Below are 21,427 nucleotides of genomic sequence, written 5' to 3'. Positions count from 1 at the left end.
GACGCCGCTAAGAGGCGAAAATCCCATTTCATAGTTGGGGGGACAATAAACAGTAACATTTTAGAGAATAATTCCAGGGGGGGACAGGGAATAAAAGTTGTAGCCTGTCTGTTATACAGCATCTTTTACCGCAATTTGAGGCTTTAGTCTCTCTATCTCTCCAACAGGCAGGTAGAAGACCTTTCTTAGCACTGGCTGAGTCCACCTTCACATGTCTAGATTTAAAACAAAATGATTTAAATCAAATTAACATGTACACATGCAATCAATAAACGAATTATCAGGCAAACATCTAAGTTTGTTTATCAGATTTCTCATAATCAGATAACTGCCTTTTTCCAGAAAGATATCAGATTATGCTATTCTCTCTGTCTCTCTCTCTCTCTCTCTCTCTCTCTCTCTCTCTCTCTCTCTCTCTCTCTTTTTACTGTCAAATGTGTACAACTCCAGAATGAATATCATGTGTAATAATAGGATCTGACACTTGTGCCAATACTGCTAAAAAATCTGTTGAAAATGCATAAAGTTGTGATAATTTAATTGGAGATTGACAGAGACTGCAACATTTGACTCAGAAATGAAAAAATATGTTTTAAAAACAAAGTAGATACAGTATCTACTAGTTAACTGAACAATTTCAAGACAATTAACTCTGGATAACTGGATAAAACCTTCCTGGAAATAAATCTAAAATGTCAGTAATATCTGATTCTGACATTTATATTCAGATAGTCTTTTGGAATGACAAAAATAATTATTACTGCTCTTGTCCTGTCCTGTCCTGTCCTCTCCCTCTCCTCTCTGTCTGTGACTATCACTATCTGTAGCTTTTAACTAAGCTTAACAGCACTTGTAATTGAGTAGGCTTTTGAACAATGCAGGATAAATGTTGCAGATAGCCTGGACCTGGCGCTTTTAGTAAATGGGTTGTGTGTTGTTGTAACTTATGTAACTATGTCTGTGTGGTATAGACCTCTTACCCCGCGAAGCATGGTGTGAGTAGCAGGCTCCGTCCACACGCTGCTGCAGCTACTAGCTCTGCCTGTTGGAAAGAGTGTGGGGTGGACTCAACCATTTCTAAGAATGGGAGGGATGGGACGAAATCTTTAAAGATGTAAATAGCACATTATTGCGCGACTATAATGAGCACTGCTTACATTGTGCTTTCAATAAATGCTACTGCATTGTTCAAAACATATTAATTGTGTCTCAAATTATTCTGGGGGGACAGCTTTACTGGAGGGGGGGACATGTCCCCCCTGGGATTTCCGCCTATGACGCGGCTCACGCTTGGTTCCTCCATATCATCATTATTTTTTCATATTCTTCACGTTGTCACATAAAATGATGTGGACACGTTGCTCGTCTATTTCACACGCGTTCAGCATCCCCTCGATTGCCTGTTTTACATGCTCTGCTGTATGAGACCCACAGAACTAGTGTACATACCGGCACGTTGTAACTTGAAAGTGGAGTAAATGTAATGCAGAAATGGTAGGGCATACCGGGGGGTTTAAAACTCCAGGTGACGAAGAAAACCCTGATCCTCTACCACGGAGATGAGCTGGTTATCCAGAGTGATTAATTTGATCACCTTCTCTGTAATATTTATGGCCATGTCGCTGTCTCCAGGATATTTCTCTTAACTTTTGAAAGTATCCGCGACTGTTTGCTGCTTCGGTGTCCTTGCCCGTTGTCTCGAGTGAACACGTTGTATTCTTTGAGTGTTTGTTTTGTAAGACGTATCAAATAAGTAGTATTAAATGCAGCTCCGCGAAACGGCCGTTTAGCAGATGTTACATGTCGCCGTTGGACTGCTTTCACTTTCTAATTTAAGTTATTTCCACACTGCAGACATTTTATCCACAGGTTTGCCAGAGTAACGCGTCTCCGTTCTGCCACAAATTGTGCTCTGACGTTAAAAAAAAATAAAAAAAAATAAAAATCGGGCTTGGGTCCATGTTCAAAATTGTAGATTCCGATCAGTGGAAAAATGCCCAGATCGGGATCGGGGGCCGATCTGAGCATTTTTCCAGATCAGACAGATCGGATCAGGACATCTCTAGTTTCCACTGTTAGCATGTATATGTGTATGCGTAACCTAAAATGAACATTTCACCAAACTGTCTACACAATTCAAGTGTTTCCCATTAAGTACCTCGACTGTGGCAGGCCACTTAAGTCTAACTTCGCCTGCTTCCTCTTTCTTCTGCTTTTTAATGATCCCAAAATAAGTTTCTATTATTTCCTGCTATTTCTCATAACAGCAATGAAGAGCTCTAACTTTTTGCATCGTCTTTCACACTAAGTAACATATATATATAGACACATAAATATAGCCTCCTATCTTTTCTGTCAGATTTCACCAGATCGATGCACTTAATTCAAAACTTGCCAAAATATTCTCCAGTGAAGCACACCCTCAGTCCAAGAGGGTCCAATTCCTGCCTACCATATTCTCACAAGACACTGAATTGATGGGTCAACCTCCTCATTTACCTTTCAGCATTATTGGTCCCTTTTTTGTCTCGATAATGCTCATGTACAAGGAGCATTACTGAGAAGAGAACATTTGCTTCTCTCTCATATTAGCTGATCTATTATTAGTTTATCCATGAAGAAATGCATTTCCTTGTGTTGACCACTTGAGGGTGTACACCTGTAATTACAGAAAAGACACAAAACTGTTGGGAAACCTATGGATTTTACGTTCAATGTATATTGAGTTGAACTTTACTGCAATGTGCCTCAGGGTTGGGAAATCCCAAGTTAAGCTAAGAAGTTATCCAGAAACATAAACTAATTTAATTAAATAAAAAAATGTCTACTTCTGTCTCTGATTTGCCAGAATAAAAAAACCTAGAAAGAAGCAGACAGGCTTTACCTGAGATTCAAGAGTGTTTAAACCCCTGTGTGACTCTAAAATAACTACTTTTCATTGGCATGATGTGTTCAATATGGTGGCCTTAGTTAGTAAGTAACTTAATGCTACCCACTGGTCAAGGAGCAAGGTCAACCCACCAAGTGGGTTAGTCTCTGTCCACTTGTTTGTTGCTTGCTTGCTTTGTCAGCAGGATTACACAAAAACTACAGAACAGATTTCCACCGAACCCTGATGGAGGACAGGATTCAGCCCCTTTTCAACCTTTTCATTCATGTCTCAGGTAATAACACCTGGATGTTGATGAAAGACAACAGGTGTATTCAGGCTGCTGGTGTATGTGAGTGAGTACAGTTTAATGCAGATCTGAGATCTGGTGAGATTAAGTTATAGTTAATCAGTTATGGCTGGTTTAAATGTAGAGTGGTACAGGGCTATCCAGTTACATTGGATTAGACTTGATTTAGTTTAAAGAGACTGTTGGGCCCTGGCAGAGGTATGCACTCTACTGAGTGTCATTGTAGTTCACAATTGGATAATCCTCTGTCTCCTCAGCATGACATTTCTTTTACCTGTTCTGTTTAGAGAACAGGGCCTTTGCCAAATATTCATCACAGCTCAGTTTTGCAGATGCAACTCTTCCATCTTCTTGGTTATTTCAACACAACTTAAAAATAGTATTTATAATTTATACACAGAATAAAGAAGAAGCTACACAAGAAACTTTGGGAAAATGCTTGTGACTGGTTGACTCTGTTACCAGATAAATGGCGATGGCAGCTCCCAGTAACCATCCACAGTAGACGTCAACAGGATGGTTTCTGAACTGGATGATCCTGGTTAACCCAGCCAGGATGGCCAGCATGACAAAAGAGAAGACCAGGAGAGGCTTCAGCAGCTTGGCCGAGTCTGTCAGCACTGTGTTGAAGTACATCTGAAACACACAATGTCACATGAGCTTAAATATAAAAAAACTGATAATCCCTCACCGTTGATACTCAGCTCAGATAAGTAACAACAAAATCCATTCACTCTTGTGATTGTATTTGTTTCAGTATTTAACCATGTGCAAACAATCTATAACTACAACTGCCAGCAACCTTAGTTCCTCTAGCAAGATCTTCAGCTACAAGTCTCATTACACATGTGAGTGTGTACATCATCCACTTACTGAGATGTAGACAGCAGCAAAGGCAGCCAGAGTTGCATGCTGGGAGGGGAAAGACTTCCTGTAAATAAAGAAAGAAAGACTGAGTGTTCTTTGTGCTAACTATCATGTTCAGACCAAAAAGGACACATGTGTGTGTGTGTGTGTGTGTGTGTGTGTGTGTGTGTGTGTGTGTGTGTGTGGGGGGGTGGGTGGGTGGGTGGTAGATTATGTGGCAGGTGTTTAATACATGCAGCATATAAAGAGCACAGGGAGGCAACACCACAGGATCTCTGTGAGAAGAACAACTCATGTTACCTCATGTCCAAAATCTGATGCCTTAAGACAGACAGTAATTCATTCCCCCATTGTACACTGCACATCAATCTAATAGCAAATCCTCATTGAAATATTATTTAAGAATGCATTAGTTAACAGCTGGTCCACAGTCCACTGTTGGTCATGTAGTGTCCATCCTTGTTCCTGTGAAACCTAAACGAGTGGATTCAGTCACTTGGTAAGAAGACTTAAAACTGAATGCTCTGATCATTTTTTGATGTACAACAAACAATCATGATGAATACAGTGTAACACAATGTAACAATGTTCATTGTAAATAGGATGTACTGACCCTTGAGGACCAGCTGGTGCTGAGGGATCCTTTTAAATAAATAAATGCATTGAATTAATCATTAAGGATAATAAGGCATGGATGGAGCAAATTTGGAGCAAATTATACGTTTTAATATGGTCTTTTTTGAGAGAATTACCCCAACAACAGTAGTAATGAAACTCATAGAGTTACCAGTTAATTAGGTATCTGTACAGTGCAATACAATACACTGTGGTACAAAATGACCGATACAACTGAGTCAACTGTTCACCTCCAAAGGTTTTCAACACACAGCAATTACCATATGGATGCATAGAGGACACTGTCAGTGTTCCACTCAAAGTAAGTGGAATCAGGTCTTAATAGTTCCCTAGATGGCAATATATCCATGGGTGTACAGACAACTACACTAAAACTAAAAAACAGGATTATTCTAAAGTAAATTCTGTAGCATCATTTGTCTTCGATTTCTAAACAGATTAATTGGTGTTAACTCACAATGGACATTCTAATATTACAGTGTTGGGCACTGCATCACACGAGGCACAATTAAGTAGTGTTTATGCAACATTAAAAGGGAGATTTAGGTTAAATTTGGCTATCAATAATAATTATTGATTATCAGGGATAATTATTCATTATGATAAATAATATGATCCAATTTACATTAGATATATGGAAGCAAATCTGGACCATAATCCAAATTAAAATGGATTAACAGAAATGCTTTTTCATTTTCAGAATATAGCTGCATTTTTTTGACTCATAAATAAAGTGAATAATAAATCATTAAAACTGCATTTTCCTTTTCTTCTTCAAGACTGCTCATTCCGTGACTTAATTAAAATGATCAAGAAAAGGACATTTAAGATTTAATTTTCAAAAGATCCTCGAGCAAATAGTTACGAAAATTCAATTTGAAATGTAAAATTTGAAAATCAAAATGCATTAGCAGCAAGGCTTTTTCATTTCAAAGTTATAGCTGCATTATTTGACTCATAAATAAAATTAATAATTGATCATCCAAACTGCATTTTCATTTTCTTATTTAGGTTGCACATTTTCTGACACAACTAAAAAGAAAACAAAGAGGACATTGCTTTTTTGTTTTCATGCCTGCTCCGCACGAAAGAGTCAATAATTCAAATGCAACTGGCAACCCAAGTGGTGCAGGTGAGTGGCCGCTCTTCTTCTTCAGTCCCCAGTCTGACCATGCTACGCATCTAATACGTGGGGGCGGTGTGCATTTATGGACTCTTTTTTGCGGGGTGGGCTAAAAACGAAAATGCAATGTCTTCTTTCTTCTCACCAATAGTCACCATTTAAAGGGTTATTTTTCAAAATTTTCTTCCGGGGGACCATGCCTCTTTCCAATTCATTAATAACGCAACTAACTTGAAACTGGTGTGGGTGGCTCAATATATACTAGCCTACTGCAGCCACATGCAGAAATCAACATGGAATCAAAAAGAAAACACAATTGGCGAGAGGAGGAGATAGTGTTATTAGTGGAGCTAGTCGAGGAAAGGAAGCTCATCATTAAAGGCAAGTTCAGCCCAACGCTTACCAGCCACGATAAAAAACAGGCATGAGAAGACATAGGGAATCAACTATACACTTCTCAAGCCTTCTGCCATCTGTCACCAGCTGACTGCGAGAAAAAGTGGTAGAAAAAGTCTTTGCCAGGCGGAGGACCACCTGGCAAAGACTTGAGCGCAGTTGCAGAAGTTGTGCAGCGCATTCTTGGAGAAGATAACCCCAGCAACTCTGGGTTGGACGGCGGCCAGGATCCAGCTGCGATGAAGCTTGAGTTGCTTTCAAAAGTGTGAGTTCACAAATTATTCCTGTTACAACTCTATAGGGATATTGCGCTGCTCCTAGGTGCGTTTTGATGAGAGATACGTGCGTAATTGTTGTTGGATATTTGCCAGGCTACTGTTCAGTAAATGTCTAAAATGTGTGTTTGTTCAAGTTTTAACCATAACAACAATAGAACCATTTCTGATATTTCAGCCATATTCTTTATGTTTCAGTTTGGATTGAGATGCATTAAGAGAGTCTCCTGTGTCCCCGGGCATCTCTGACGCGCACTCTCCCTGTGCTTTGACGCGGTGCAGCCAGGCCCAAGCACTTCGTGTGACGGCAACGGGCATCAATCTCGTCTCAGTGCCATCCCCTGCTGGCAGCTCCTAACCACTTAGGACACCTCTGGAGGTCTCTTAAATATCTGGGAGAGTAGGAGTGATTTCACAAATTCTCAGGACTTAAGTGTAAAATGGCACTCTAAGACGCTTGATAAATACTTGATAATAGGCTTGTAGCGCCACATTATGTAATAACGCCCCATTATGTAATAATGTAATACATTTTCAATTCATTATGTAATAACGCCACATTTTGTAATGAAATTCTTAAACGAAATATGTAATAAGTTCTTATATATTGCGTCAGTAATTACAAAATGCAGGTGTTGCACTTTTTTTAATCAAGAAAATGTAATAATTTAGTGCATTATGTAATAAACCACCAAAATGGATGTCCTAATTAGAAAAAAACATTATACCATCAGATCAACATTGACTTTAAGCATGACAGCATGAATCGTAAATATGAATTAATTTTAAAAACTAGTAGGATGTTTCACTGGCATGAACATTATCGGTGCACTGAAATGTTGGACATACACACATGCAATCTGGATTATGATGCAAATATTATCTGTGATTGAAAGCAGACAAAACACGAAAACAAATATGGAACAAAAAATGTAACAAATTTTGCCCTTTATCTGTAGTTATAGGCAGTGTTATGGAGACTTAAACTACACATTGAACTACATAGCTTAACTACAATTTGCTGTAACTTGCTCATTGTTAAACTGCATTCATATTTTGTGCTGCATCAAGTATTTCAACTACTTTTTTGGTCATTTTTTGTAGTACAAACTACAATTTTGGCCAATAACATGAAATATCTTTTTTATATAAAAAAGACCTATATAATATACATTTTTTATTTTTCTTTGAAAAAAGGCATGAAACATGTCATGACATGCTAATCCAACGCTGCCACTGATTGGCTTGCCCTGGCAGCACTTGCTTCACACAGAGTGGGTGGGTCTTTTTGCCAAGGAAGGCAGTGCTCATATGGCACAAGCACGTCATGGACTACAAGCTACGTTTTTTAGCAGTAGTTTTACAAACTACATTTCTCCAGGGGTAGAAATGTAGTTTGTTCAAACTACTGCCAGGCTGAACAACATGTAGTTTTACAAGCTACGCTTGAAAGTAGCTTCCCCAACACTGCTTATAGGATATGTAAAACAAACCCTAACAAGAGTGAAAAGTAGTCTACAGACAAGAGCTGACAACTTGTTCTCTAAATTCTAGCAAAGAAAAAAGTTACTGGCTCGATACATTTGAAATTGTTTACTGTAGTAGACTTATATATGGAAGTACTGAGGGGTATTGCTGCCATAACAGAAAACAAAAAATAAAAATCAGTATCACGACATGACAAGTTTCACATTATAACGTGATAAATTGGTCTTGGGTGGAGGGGGCAGAAGTGTGTATTCAGACCATTGATTTAGACTGGATTAGGTGTCGGGGGTGAGGGGGGTGAGGTGGGTTGTGGGGCCATGTCTATATCTGCTGAATGTAACCATCAGAATAACCGGCTTTATCGAGGCTGGCACTTGCTCATTATCTACAGCCGTTTTTATACTGGGCAGCAAGCCGCCAATTTGGCCGTCCTTTTTGCAGCTAGGTCGGCAGATTTAGACAGAAGGAGGTAAATTGGGGGTCTGTTTTGGTTTGCCAATTTGCCACCTCTGAGGGTACACTTATTTCCGCCTCCATCGCTATCTAAATCCGAGACTTTAATGTGGCAATTGCGTGAGATGAGCGGAGGTGTCGATTACATGCACTGTTGTGCGACCCACAGCCGGGGAGTTTTAAAACCAGGAAACAGCTGATCACAGCAGTCAGTCCTTCACTTCATCCAGGGACGTCAAGATGAGCAACTGGACAGCCGCTGAGATCCAGGAGATGCTAGTGTCTCCTCGGTCTCTGTAGCTGTCTTCATTGTCCGCTTGTTGTAACGGCAAGCTACTAACGGTCGCTACTTTCAAATTAAAAGCCCCCCGCTAAGAACCCAGTTCTAAACTCCAATGAGGTGCAATGTAAAGCTCTTATTTTGAAGACAAATTCGACCTGCTTCACTGTTCACGCCCAACTCCGTGCTTCACGTCACGTCACATGTTTACGCCTACCCCAGTAGCGGCCAAGTGATGGCGGCTTGCTACCCTGTCTGAAAACGGCTTGTCTCTCCAACCATCAGACACAAATCAAGTTAAATCTTAGTGTCACTGTTTTGTAGCATAAATTGTGAGCCAGACAGATTTAGAAGCTGTGTTCATGAAATAACCAAAGCCAGAACCCGACAGGTAGAGTGTCAGAGTGAAAAGTTTCATGTTATAACGTGATGAGCTGGAGGGACACCGAGGGCTCCACGGGCCCAACGTCACGCTGCAGCCTCCAATCAGACGCTCGGATTGGACAAACCTCCACAGTCAGCATGAAATGTCAATGACAGTATAAATATGTCAATGAAACTGAGGCTGTGTCCAAAATCACTCACTCATTCCCTACTCCCTTGTCACTACATAGTGAGTCCAGCATAGTGCACTATGTAGTGAGCTCAATGGCAGAAAGAAAAACTGACTTTCGGACACTACTCCGGCACCGTTAATGGCGTCACTACTGTCGCGCAGTTGAAACGCGAATTGAAACCTCCATGCATTCATCCGCAGCGCAATGCATGATGGTAAATATTGCTTGGTCAGTGACCATCGGTTGTACACTACTTTTCGCGATGCATTGTGGGATATTTTGAGTGCACTATATAGGGTATAATATTCCCCACAAGACATTTGAACAGCACTACAAAATGGCGTAGTCACTATGTAGTGCTCTATATAGGGAATACTGAGTGATTTCGGACACAGCCTGAGACTATGTGGATTCATGGATTCACTTCCGCCCCCTCCACCCGAGACCAACTTACCACGTTTTAATGTGAAACTTATCACATTATAACGTGACACTGATTTTTATTTTTTGTTTTCAGGTATGGCAGCAATACCCTTGGGTACTTGCGTATATAAGTCTACTACAGTAAACAATTTCAAATGTATTGAGCAAGTTACTGCTAGAATTTTGAGAAAAAGTTGTCAGCTCTTGTCTGTAGACTACTTTTCACTCATACATATTGTTTTTACATACCTATAACTACAGATAAAGGGCAAAATTAGTTACATTTTCTCTTCCATATTTGTTTTCGTGTTTTGGCTGCTTTCTATCACTTATAATATTTGCATAACATAATCCAGATTGCATGTGTGTATGTCTTCCAACATTTCAGTGCACTGATAATGTTCGTGCCAGTAACACTCATTTAGCGCAGTTTTTGTCTCTATGAGCTTTCAAACACATTCTCTATGAATTCAGTTATATTTGATTTAGATATGACCAATGAAACATCCTACTAGTTTTTAAAATTATTTCATATTTACGATTCATGCTGGTATGCTTAAAGTCAATGTCGTTCTGATGGTAAAATGTTTTTTTTTCTAATTAAGACATCCATTTTGGTGGTTTATTACATGATGCACCAAATTATTACATTTTCTTGATAAAAAAAATTGCACCACCTGCATTTTGTAATTACTGACGCAATATGTAAGAACTTATTTCAAAACGCATCAAAGTTTATTACATATTGTGTATTGTATTGTATTGTATTACATTATTACATAATGGGGCATTATTACATAATGTGGCGCTACAGGGCTCAAAGAAGGCCACTTCAGAATAGTCCAATGTTTTCTTCATAGCCAGTCTTGGGTGTTTTTAGCTGTGTGTTCTGGGTGATTATCCTGTTGGAGGACCGATGGCCTGCGACTGAAACCAAGTTTTATGACACTGGGAAGCACATTTCGCTTTCATTGTACCCTGCACAGATTCAAGACAGCCTGTGCCAAATGCAGCAAAGTAGCCCCCAAGCACACCCAGTGGAGTCTTCCTCCATCGTCTTCCATTAACTCCTCTTTGGCTCAAACAGCAATGGATGGTGCAGTCTGACACTGATGTACCTTGACTTTGGAGTTCATTTTTAATCTCTTTGGAAGTTGTTCTGGGATCTTTGTTTACTATTCGTATTATCCGTCTCCTCAATTTGTCATCAATTTTCCTATTGTGGTCACGTCCAGGGAGGTTTGCTACAGTCCTGTGGACCTTAAACTTCTAAATAATATGTGCAACTGTAGTCACAGGAACATCTAGCTGCTTGGAGATGGCCTTATACCCTTTACCTTTAACATGCTTATCTATAAATTTCTTTCTAATCTCCTGGGACAACTCTCTTTTTAGCTTTCTGTGGTTCATGTTCAGTGTGGTATACATCATGATACCAAACAGCACAGTGACTAATTTTTAGCCTTTAAATAGGCAGACTGACTGACTACAAGTTTGAAGAAGCCTATGATGCTAATTACAGGACATACCTTAGTTTAACATGTCCCTATGGTCAAATATTTTTAGCCAATAGTATGATTTCTATAGTATGTGGTCAGTATATAAGAAGAAGAATCTTTATTTGTCAGATATGCAAACACACCCGAAATTTGTCCTCTACATTTAACCCATCACTAGCTGCACATTCTAACTATACACATACGCACACACACAAATTGCAAGCTAGGAGCAGTTGGCTGCTATGTCAGCGCCCGGGGAGCACACATGGGGGGTTCAGCACCATGCTCAAGGGCACCTCGGCAGTAGCCCAGGAAGTGAACTGGCACCTCTTCAGCTACCAGCCCACCCTCCAGTCCCTAGCACTCCTGCAACATGCAGCTGTATAGAGTAATTTCAGTCTTATTTTTTAACTATGTTTAACTGAAGAAAATTCTGACACATCTAACCTTTGATTTGTCTACCTTTGTATAGGACTATAGTCCCCTGGTGATATGGGTATGTGAATTTGTGTGTCGTCTGCATAACTATGGTAACATATTTTGTTTTTTCCATTATCTGAGCTAGAGGAAGCATGCAAATTTTGAATAGCAGTGGCCTCAGAATGGAGTCCTGGGGTACTCCGCTTGTCATTTTCATCTGCTCAGATGTGTCATCACCTATAGACACAAAGTAGTCTCTATCATTTACATAGGGTTTAAACCAATTTAGTCCCATGGGACCTAAATGCAGCACTGAGATCGAGTAATACTATGACTGAGATTTTGCCACTGTCTGTGTTTAAATTAATGTCATTGACTATCAATAAGGACCTTGACTATAACAGACTCAGTGAGGTGATGTGGTCGAAACCCTGATTGGAAAACATTAGAACAGCAATTTAATGCTAAGTAATTGTTCAGCTGTTGAAAAACAGCTTGTTCAGTGATTTCACTTAAATAAATTGGGAGGTTTGATATGGACCTATAATTATAAATTACTGATGTGTCTGGATTGTTTACAATCTAAAGCAGACCTGGAGTCATGCATTTCTAAATTATAGTCTCTTATTAATGTCAAAATGAACCCTGAGATTTGTTTTTCAACACCACTTTTCGACATCCTTTTTTTTCATTATGACCAGTGTGGCATTTCTCCAAGGAGATATTTTTCTTACCATCTTAGTGGGTGAAATGGCATTGAGGACATTTGTCATTTTAGAACTGAAATGATGTACAAGGTCTTTGACAGATAACCTGGAGAGAGGAGGTGTGGAAAATTAAGCCTATATGAATATGTCACTGGTGTTTTCAGTGATTTAGCGCTTTTTGATGACCTCAGTTTTAACATTTGTTCCTCAGTTTGAAGATTTGTTCATTCATCACAGATATATTGCTCTCAAAGAAAACACAGTTATGATCAGAGAGATCAACATCAGATACCAGAACCTTACAAATGTTCAGACCCTTGGAGATAACCAAGTCTAGGATGTGGCCCCTGTTGTGTGAGTCTAAAATTATCAGGGACACAAAAGTCCATCAGTCCATCTGTCCTCAGGTTTGTCCACATGGATGCTAAAGTCACCAACAATTAACACACAATCAAATTCAGTGCAGATAAGAGAAAGTAATGTCATGATCCTATCGTGGCAGCCCCGCCCTCTTCCTGGTGTCTGTGTTGTTTGCCCTGTCTGTATTGCTCCTCCTGTGTCTCTCCCCCTGTCTGTCCTGTGTGTGTGTGTGTTTGTGGGCGTGGTCTCTCTCTACAGGCAGCAGCCAGGTGAATCTACTCTGCAATCAACCACCTATTTAGCCTCTGGATTCCCTCCTGCTTGCTGGCAGATTGTTGCTTCAGTATACGTGCTTGTTCTCCTCCTGGCTCTCTAGATTTTGGAATCTGTGCTTCAATACTAGCTTGTGTGGCTAATACCTGTGTTTTTCCACTCACCCCAGATTGCTGTGCTTGCCTAGCAGTCTGTGTTTGCTTCTCCACCAACTGCACTCCAGTGTTTCCTCGCCGAGTGAATACGCTTGAGTCAACGGACTTCACCACGCCGTGCTGCCACACCGCCATTGTTCCGCGGCTGACATCACACCACACCACCATCACCCTCGTCTTCACTGGTGATGACACAAGCCACGACGGGACCCCGGGACTTCACACCCGCCCTCCTCACCTTCACTTACTCGCCACGTTTGAACATTAAAGACTTGTTTTTTCACTGTTACCTGTGGTCCAGAGTTGTGCTTTTGGGTTCAGATCTTGTACAATTCACAACAAGTAACCCAGCAAGGTCATCAAAAAATTGGACTACCTCTAACTTCCTATAGGCTTACAAACTTCTGTTGGTGCAACAATAGACCAAAACCTTATTTTTTGGTGTTTTTATTGTTGAAATGGGAATATTGCCTGTTGCAATCAGTCAACACAAGTGAACACACTTGTAGGGTGTACAGGCTGTTACTGTTCTACACCAAAGTGTGTTTGGCAGACAGATATGGACTGACCGGCCGTACGAGAATGAGCCCAAATGAAGGTCACAGCAACAAATTTAAGGGTCTGCTGTTCTAGTGTGTGGATGAGTTGAATCAATCAACTTTGACCATAAAGATCAGCTGCTTTGTCTGTATATGAAATGACAACTGCATATCTCGATTGGGGAAAAAAAGGGATACCCTAAATCTCATCATGGTAGAGCTATATTGTCAGTCAATCCATGTTTTAGCACTTGACCTTGGTGTGTGTGGTGCATAGTGTGCTACTATCTAGCTCATCATTTCTGTGTTTTAGTTCATGTCACAAGAGCAGATTTGTAACCATAACAGCAGAGAATTAGGCCTACAGACTACAGGAAGATTATAGTGTGTGTGTGTGTGTGTGTGTGTGTGTGTGTGTGTGTGTGTGTGTGTGTGTGTGTGTGTGTGTGCTAAAACAAAACATTAAAAATGACTCCATAAACACACACTTACAAACACCCACACACATCCTCTGACACACGCACTTGTTCACTCCCACACTGACTGCAGCCTCCCTTACCTCCCAGCATTGATGAGCCCAGTGTCCTGTCCAGAACAGATATCCTCGAGAATAAAAGCTTCATCACAAGTGGACATGTTAATGTGGGTCAAATTGGGTTTACACACATCCAACCAGTAGGGAGCGTGCTGACCGGTGGACAGCTGGAGAATATCAGTGATCAGTGCTGTCACACACAAGCCAAAGATGTGGACACCTGAGGAAAACAACACATTCAGAACAGCAGCCACTGGATCAGAAGTCATGAGTATTTAATTTCATTTTATTCGGTATCCACCAATATTCTCAGAACATGTTTGTTACAGTTATGTTGCTGTTACAGTTGAGGCATGTTTCAGTCATGAAATACATGCACATAATATTTGGTGTTAATAATGCATGTGTCCTCCTACCTATGAAGCGTACAGCTCTGCGAATGTAGGAGTTGAAATTACAGCCTGCAGCGTTGATGTTGGCCTCAGTGGTTGATGACCTCCTGGATAGATAGCAGTACAGAATGGCCTCTCCTATCAGAATCTGCGCACAGACAGGGACAAAGAAAAGATTGCGAGCGATGCAGATATCACCAGATACATTCACCTTTTGGTCACTGATCATGAACTTACATCATGGCTAATAACTCATGGTTCATGATTTTGTTTGTTTTATTCATACAATAAATAGAAGGTATAATGTAAAACAATCCTGAACTTTTAATAAAAGATAAGGAAGACAGCAAGATGATCTGGGATCTTTTTAAATCAGCTTGAAGATCTAGACCGAAAAAGTAAAGTTCAGATGAATGCAAAGAAGTCAAAGTAGATGTATTGGCAGACTAAGTAGTTGGTTATGCACAGCTCTCTGCAGTGATCTGATTTCTTAAAAAAGATATAAACATGAAACCTGGTTTCTGTACTGGTAGATAACAATGCAGGCCCTGAAGGTCAAACCACAACATTTCACAAAACACATTTCAGGACATTTTACACACACAATCTATGACACAGTATAAGCTAACAAAAATCTCTTTTCACAAAAGTCGCTTTCAGCCACGCCGGTGCGTGTTTTGAAAAAAACGTGTAGAAGAAAATGGTAGAAGATGGCAGAAATGCAGCCTTTGGTCGGGAAGAAAGGTAAAGCGAATTCTGTGGTGTTGAAACACTTCGGTTTCGAGGAATCTGGACAAGCGGTATGTATTACCATCACGTCACCATATCAGCAGAATTGCGCTGCCTGCCCTTTATGATGAATGTCGCGGAAAAGCTGCAAGAGAAGTGTCAACAGCATTATATTTTGCCACCAGACAGACCTATGGTTGAGCCGCACCGGGATAGTGTTTACTTTTTATTTCTACATATTATTTAATTCATTTTATTGATATATTTTTCTCTTATTTATTTGCAATTTTCTTGTTTTCAGGTCAAACTTATCATGTTAGAAGAAATACCAGAGTTCAAAGTTCAATAAGTGCTTGTTCTCAAATCAATGAAAAATCGTCCTCAATAATCGTGATTACAATATCAATCAAAATAATCGTGATTATGATTTTTGCCATAATCGAGCAGCCCTACAACAAGTGCCTACATTACTGAAAAGTTCCTGACATTTCTCTTTTGACTACAAACATCTGCATGAGCTCATCTTATACCTCCATCAAGCCAACAGTTAAAACAATGTTTACTTTTGTCTGTGTATGTATTGATTCTATACATACACAGACAAAAGTAATGATGAATATAATGAAGGGTTCATTATGTGTCTTCTTTTGTTAGATAATTGTCAGTCTGGTTGTTGGATATGATAGAGCCTAAACTGTAGAGGGTGTGCCCTGCAGCAGCACAAGGCTGAAGTTAGTAACTGATGGCGCGTGTGTGTGTGTGTGTGTGTGTCCCACATTCAGGCTTATTGGCTTTGACTGTGGCATATTTCTGTCAGAGGGTATGGACACTACAGACTTGGGCTGTCTTTCTCTGAGTCTCTGCCTGCTGCTCAGTGCTCATCATTTCTTCTCTCTCACACTCTTTGAGTAGCTCCGCCTCACCTCACTCACTTCCTGCCTCCTGACGTACAGTGCTGATCTGCGTGTGAAACAGAGCCGCTTGATTGTGTCATGTGCATAAATAACTATAAATAAGTAAAGATATTCAATGTCTGTATTTTTTCAGTCCTATATTCATTTCAAAATCTCTGTCAGTCACACTGGTCCGTTATTATTTCCCAACTGTATGTTCAGTGATTGTGTGGTGTTAATGGTCCAGCAGTGGAGCTGAGAGACTGTGAGCCATAGTTTCCCCAGCTGTAAACAAACCACCTGGCTGTCGCAGCTGCTGTGTCTTTGGGTAAGTGACAGGCTGGATGGTGGAGCAGCCCATGACAGAGACACTCTTGCAGCAAAAAGCGGCTCCAGAGAATGAGTGTTGAGCATTACTGCAGCTCAAACACCACCAAAACCAATAACGACAGCCATTATGGGAGCATATGTGAGTAAGAACAGTGTGAGTCAAGCATTGAGAACAAAACTAATGAAGCCAACCAATCAGAGTTGGAAAAAGGCGGTTCTTATCAGAATAGGCCTGTCTTCTTGAGCAGTATGACCTCACCCCCCACTGTTCAAGCTGAAGAATACAATGACAAGGAGAGAGAGTAGAATGTCTCTTAGTTGACCCGTGAACTTTACCATCAAAATATCCACATGATGCCTGTTTATCAATCATGTGATACATTGTACAAAGAAAGACTATTGGCCAATCACGTCTTTACAAAAATAGAAGCTGTGAATTAATAGAAGAATAAGAATGATGAAAACGTGTTAATGAGGAGCAGTCAAAGTATAAACATGCGACAACTCAAGTCAATGTGAAAACACAAGATTAAAAAATCAGCCTCAAACACATCAACTTTTCTCAGGCTTGTTTAAATGAATTTGCCATCTCATAATCATTGTGATGTCTATAGCAATGAATCCTGATGTGAAAGTGGCATTCATTGACAAAATCATAACTGAATTGTCAGAATTCAGAAACCTGTCAGAATTTAAACTCTCAACACAGTTACAGGTTGAATAACTGAGATTAACTAGGAATTTGCAGCATTTCATTGCTGTGTTTTTCTGTTGTCCAACACAACAGTCACTTTCACTAGCAAGGACCACACCGTCAACAAGATGCGTTTAAGGATTTATTAGTGACAAAGGAAAACGAAGTGTCGAAGATCTTGGTTCTTTTGAGTTCTTCGAGTGCATTGTGGGGATTCTTGTAGAGAATCCGCCGCCGCTCCCAGGCAGCGACGGACCCCCTCATGGACCTACGAAGGAGAGGAGAGAAAGAAGAAACAGGCAGAGAGAAATGGGGTGGGGGGGAGGGGTGCAGAATACGAGAGCGAAGCAGAGGAGAGGGTCAGGTGGTTATTTATAGAAATGCGGAAGTTGGCGTTGTTGAGGTATGGTTCTGCTCCTGAAACTTCGCCAATTAAGCTTCAATTCACTAGCAAGGACCACACCGTCAACGAGATGCGTTTAAGGATTTATTAGTGACAAAGGAAAACGAAGTGTCGAAGATCTTGGTTCTTTTGAGTTCTTCGAGTGCGTTGTGGGGATTCTTGTAGAGAATCCGCCGCCGCTCCCGGGCAGCGACGGACCCCCAAAAACCTCCAATTACTTGAGAAGAGATTGAGCGGATCTGAGATCTTTGAGATCTAAACGGATGTAACGGTGGTAAGTTTGGGAGGACCAGTGGCCTATGAGACGTATGAAGTGTTCTGGGAAGCCATTACGGGAGGCTGAAGTGGCAGCTCCGATTCTGAAAGAGTGCCCGGAGTAGTTGTCGGGCAAAATACCAGACAATGAGAGCACGTGGCGAAAGTGATGGTGGAACCAGAATCGAGTAGCCACTTGGCCAGATTGGGAGATGAAGAGAGGATCTGTCATTGTTGTGAGATTCACGGAATTGCAAGAAATTTGCGAGGGTTTTGAAGGGATTCAGTGGTGATTGGACCTTGAAGAAGGAGACGGGTCTAGGCGGACCAAATTGATTGGTTTTGGTTTGCTTTAAGTGGAACACCATAGTGTCTTCTGAAAAGTGAGACAAGTCAGAAATGCAAGCATGATGGCTTGAGTCGAAGTGAATGGTTGAGGAGGTGAATTCGGAGCATCTGAGGAAACCAAAAGGCAAGCAAGAACATGGCTTCCAGGGTTTGGGCGACTTGAGGAGTGCCGTACCCGGAACGGATTGTGTGGAGGCAGATTAACAGCAAGTCGGCATTAAGAGGAAGATGGCGAACTGTTAACGAACAGCCGGTTATTGTCTTGGAAAGAAGCTGATACCGCTAAGGTAAGCTTGGTGATGTGTGATTTGTCATGAGGAATGGGCGTAAGTACTGAAAGAAGTCGTGGTGATGAGATCGAATGACGGAAAGGTTGTGTTGTATTGGTCGTGAAAGTAATGGAAGCTTTCCAAGCTGTCCAGTAGGAAGAGAGGGTCGAGGGTGATAGGCTGTTGATGGTGGAGCTCTGGGAGTCGCTTATCAGGGGTATAAGCGCTGGATTTACGAGTTGAATGTCGACGCCCGACTGGCGTAGGGAAGGTATCTGCGTGAGGTGCCAAGCTTCTGAACTTCTGGCATTCATTAGCGAGCTTCGGGGGCGATTCTGCCGCAAGCCATCTTCCTTTGTAGAAACCCCCCAAAACCGGCCTAAGGAGCAGCACTGATGTACAGATGGATGTCATGTGGGTTAGTCGGTTGGTCATCGTAAAAGAAAGTGATTCCGTTCCAATTGGTGAGAGGGTTGAGTCACGGACGGATTTCAGCAAGGCTCGAGCTAACCAGGGAGATGGAGGTCAAGAGTGATGGGACGGAAGGGACAGAAGTTGACGTTTGGTGCGGCGCGGGGCGCAGAAGAAGGTTCGGCTGAGCTTTCCGACCGGGAATGAAGTCTAAAACTTGTTAGTGTCAAAAATGAAGATTTTTGATTTCAAAAGAGATAGATGATTGTGTGGGAGTCCGGGGTGAAGACCTTCTTCAAGTCCTTTATGAGAAACTAGCTTTGGCGAGGTAGGTTGTACGGGCATTCGGGGTGGGCGTGGCCCCCGCTGCAGAAGGAGTAAACGTGGAGGAAGCGGCACTGGGACAAGGTGCATCCGGTACTGTTGAAGCCATTGCAAATCGAACGACCTCCTTGGTGCATGACGGGCCTGCCTTTCTTATATACGCCGTTGATTATGGGAAGATGACTGAAGGGGTAGATGACATCTGTTCTGGAGGTATGGGTGCTGGTGGAGCTGCCGACGACAGGCTCAGTGTGGGTAGCTGTGTATAAAGTGAAATTAGTGGTTGCCTGCTGAGGGGGAAGAACGGGTGCCGGCATCCCAGTGCTGACGACCCCAGCCGACAGGGACTGATGGAGCTGGGAGATGGAAGCTCCCTGCATCCCGGCATAGGGTGCTGGCACCCGCTGCCAGGAGCCCCGCTTGAAGCGAGGTGCTGTGGTTGCTGGAATTAGACGACAGAGGGCACTGGCATCTTGGTGCCAGGAGACTTGGTTGAAGCGAGGTGCTGTTGTTGATGGAAACAGGAAGCAGAGGGCGCTGGCATCCCGGTGCCAGGAGCCCTGGTTGAAGCAATCTGCTGTGGTTGCTGGAAATAGGCGCCAGAGGGCACTGGCATCTTGGTGCCAGGAGACTTGGTTGAAGCGAGGTGCTGTTGTTGATGGAAACAGGAAGCAGAGGGCGCTGGCATCTCGGTGCCAGGAGCCCCGGTTCAAGCGAGCAGCTGTGGTTGCTTGAAACGGGAAGCAGGGGGTGCTGGCATCTCGGTGCCAGGAGCCCCAGTTGAAGCGAGTTGCTGTGGTTGCTGGAAACAGAAAGCAGAGGGCTCTGGCATCTCGGTGCCAGGATCAGAATCAGAATCAGAATCCTTTAATGTCCCGCAGACGGGGAAATTTGTTTGTCGCAGCAGCAGAATATTACGACAACATAGCAATAGCAAAATAGATAATAGAATAGACAATATAATTAAAAAGGGAAAGAAAATGGAATCGAATCGACGTATATACATATTTACATGATGTAGTGCAAGAATGGACAGTAATTTTTTAATATGCAGACCGGAGTGGTTGAAGTGAGCTGCTGTGGTTGCTGGAAACAGGAAGCAGAGGGCGCTGGCATCTCGGTGCCAGGAGCCCCAGTTGAACCGAGCTGCTGTGGTTGCTGGACACAGGAAGCAGAGGGCGCTGGCATCTCGGTGCCAGGAGCCCTGGTTGAAGCGAGCTGCTGTGGTTGCTCGAAACAGGAAGCAGAGGGCGCTGGCATCTTGGTGCCAGGATCAGAATCAGAATCCGGAGCGGTTGAAGCGAGCTGCTGTGGTTGCTGGAAACAGGAAGCAGAGGGCGCTGGCGTCTCAGTGCCAGGGGCACCAGTTGGAGCAAGCTGCTGTGGTTGCTGGACACAGGAAGCAGAGGGCGCTGGCATCTCGGTGCCAGGAGCCCCGGTTGAAGCGAGCCGCTGTGGTTGCTAGACACAGGAAGCAGAGGGCGCTGGCATCCCTGTGCCAGGAGCCTCCGCTTAAACAGGCTGCTGTGGTTGCTAGCAGTGGGCAGTAGGGGGCACTGGCATCCCTGTGCCAGGAGCCCCCGCAAAGTTTAGCTGCGGTGATGGCTGGAACTGGATGGTGGTGGGCACTGTGGCGTTTGCCCTTGAGGTTGTAGGTTGCTGTAGCTGATGATGATAATCCTGATAGAAGTTGGAGGGTCCTGGAATCCATCTGGGCGCTCCCTCTGGAGTGTAGTGATGCGAGAAGTGGTGGCGGAAACGCTGGAGTTGTTTGATCTGGCAGAGGATCTCTGTCTCTGCTTTTGCTGCTGCTCTTTGTTTTCTTTGGGCTGTGTTATTTGATTGTACTGTCCCTTTAACAAGAGCGTAGACGTCACTGCCTGTAGGGCTGTGCGTGATGACGTCACCTGGAAGCGATCTGGTGTTAACGGAACGAGCAGCCATGAGTTTATTTTTTTTTTGTTATTTATTTTTTTTTTTTTCTTTCAAAGATTGGCTATTGTGGTGGCTAGAACTGGATGGCAGTGGGCACCATGTTGTAGGTTCCTGGTGTCGATGATGAAAATCCTGATGGGGATTGGAAGGTCCTGAAATCCATCTGGGTACTCCCTTTGGAGTGGAGTGATGATGAGAGGTGGTAGCAGAAACTCTAGAGTCATTTGATCTGGCTGAGGATCTCTGTCTCCACTTGTGCTGCTGCACTTTCTGTTGTCT

At 42.3% G+C, this 21,427-nt stretch overlaps 1 protein-coding gene across 3 annotated transcripts in view; it reads right to left on the bottom strand.

The window, feature by feature from the left end:
* LOC115572876 (phospholipid phosphatase-related protein type 4-like) overlaps positions 1–21,427 on the bottom strand; it is a 168,819-nt gene that overhangs the window by 75,902 nt on the left and 71,490 nt on the right. For all 3 annotated transcript variants that reach the window (XM_030403348.1, XM_030403346.1, XM_030403347.1), the window contains exons 3-6: positions 14,582–14,705; positions 14,190–14,385; positions 4,053–4,110; positions 3,642–3,815 (exon numbers count right to left, since the gene is read on the bottom strand). In XM_030403348.1, coding sequence (XP_030259208.1) covers positions 3,642–3,815; positions 4,053–4,110; positions 14,190–14,385; positions 14,582–14,705 — 552 coding nt within the window. The remainder of the gene's footprint in view (positions 1–3,641; positions 3,816–4,052; positions 4,111–14,189; positions 14,386–14,581; positions 14,706–21,427) is intronic.

Source organism: Sparus aurata, chromosome 21 (assembly GCF_900880675.1).
Source record: "Sparus aurata chromosome 21, fSpaAur1.1, whole genome shotgun sequence".
NCBI lineage: Eukaryota > Metazoa > Chordata > Actinopteri > Spariformes > Sparidae > Sparus > Sparus aurata.
Note: the sequence above shows the minus strand (reverse complement) of the source record. Positions and strands in the feature narration are given on the sequence as shown.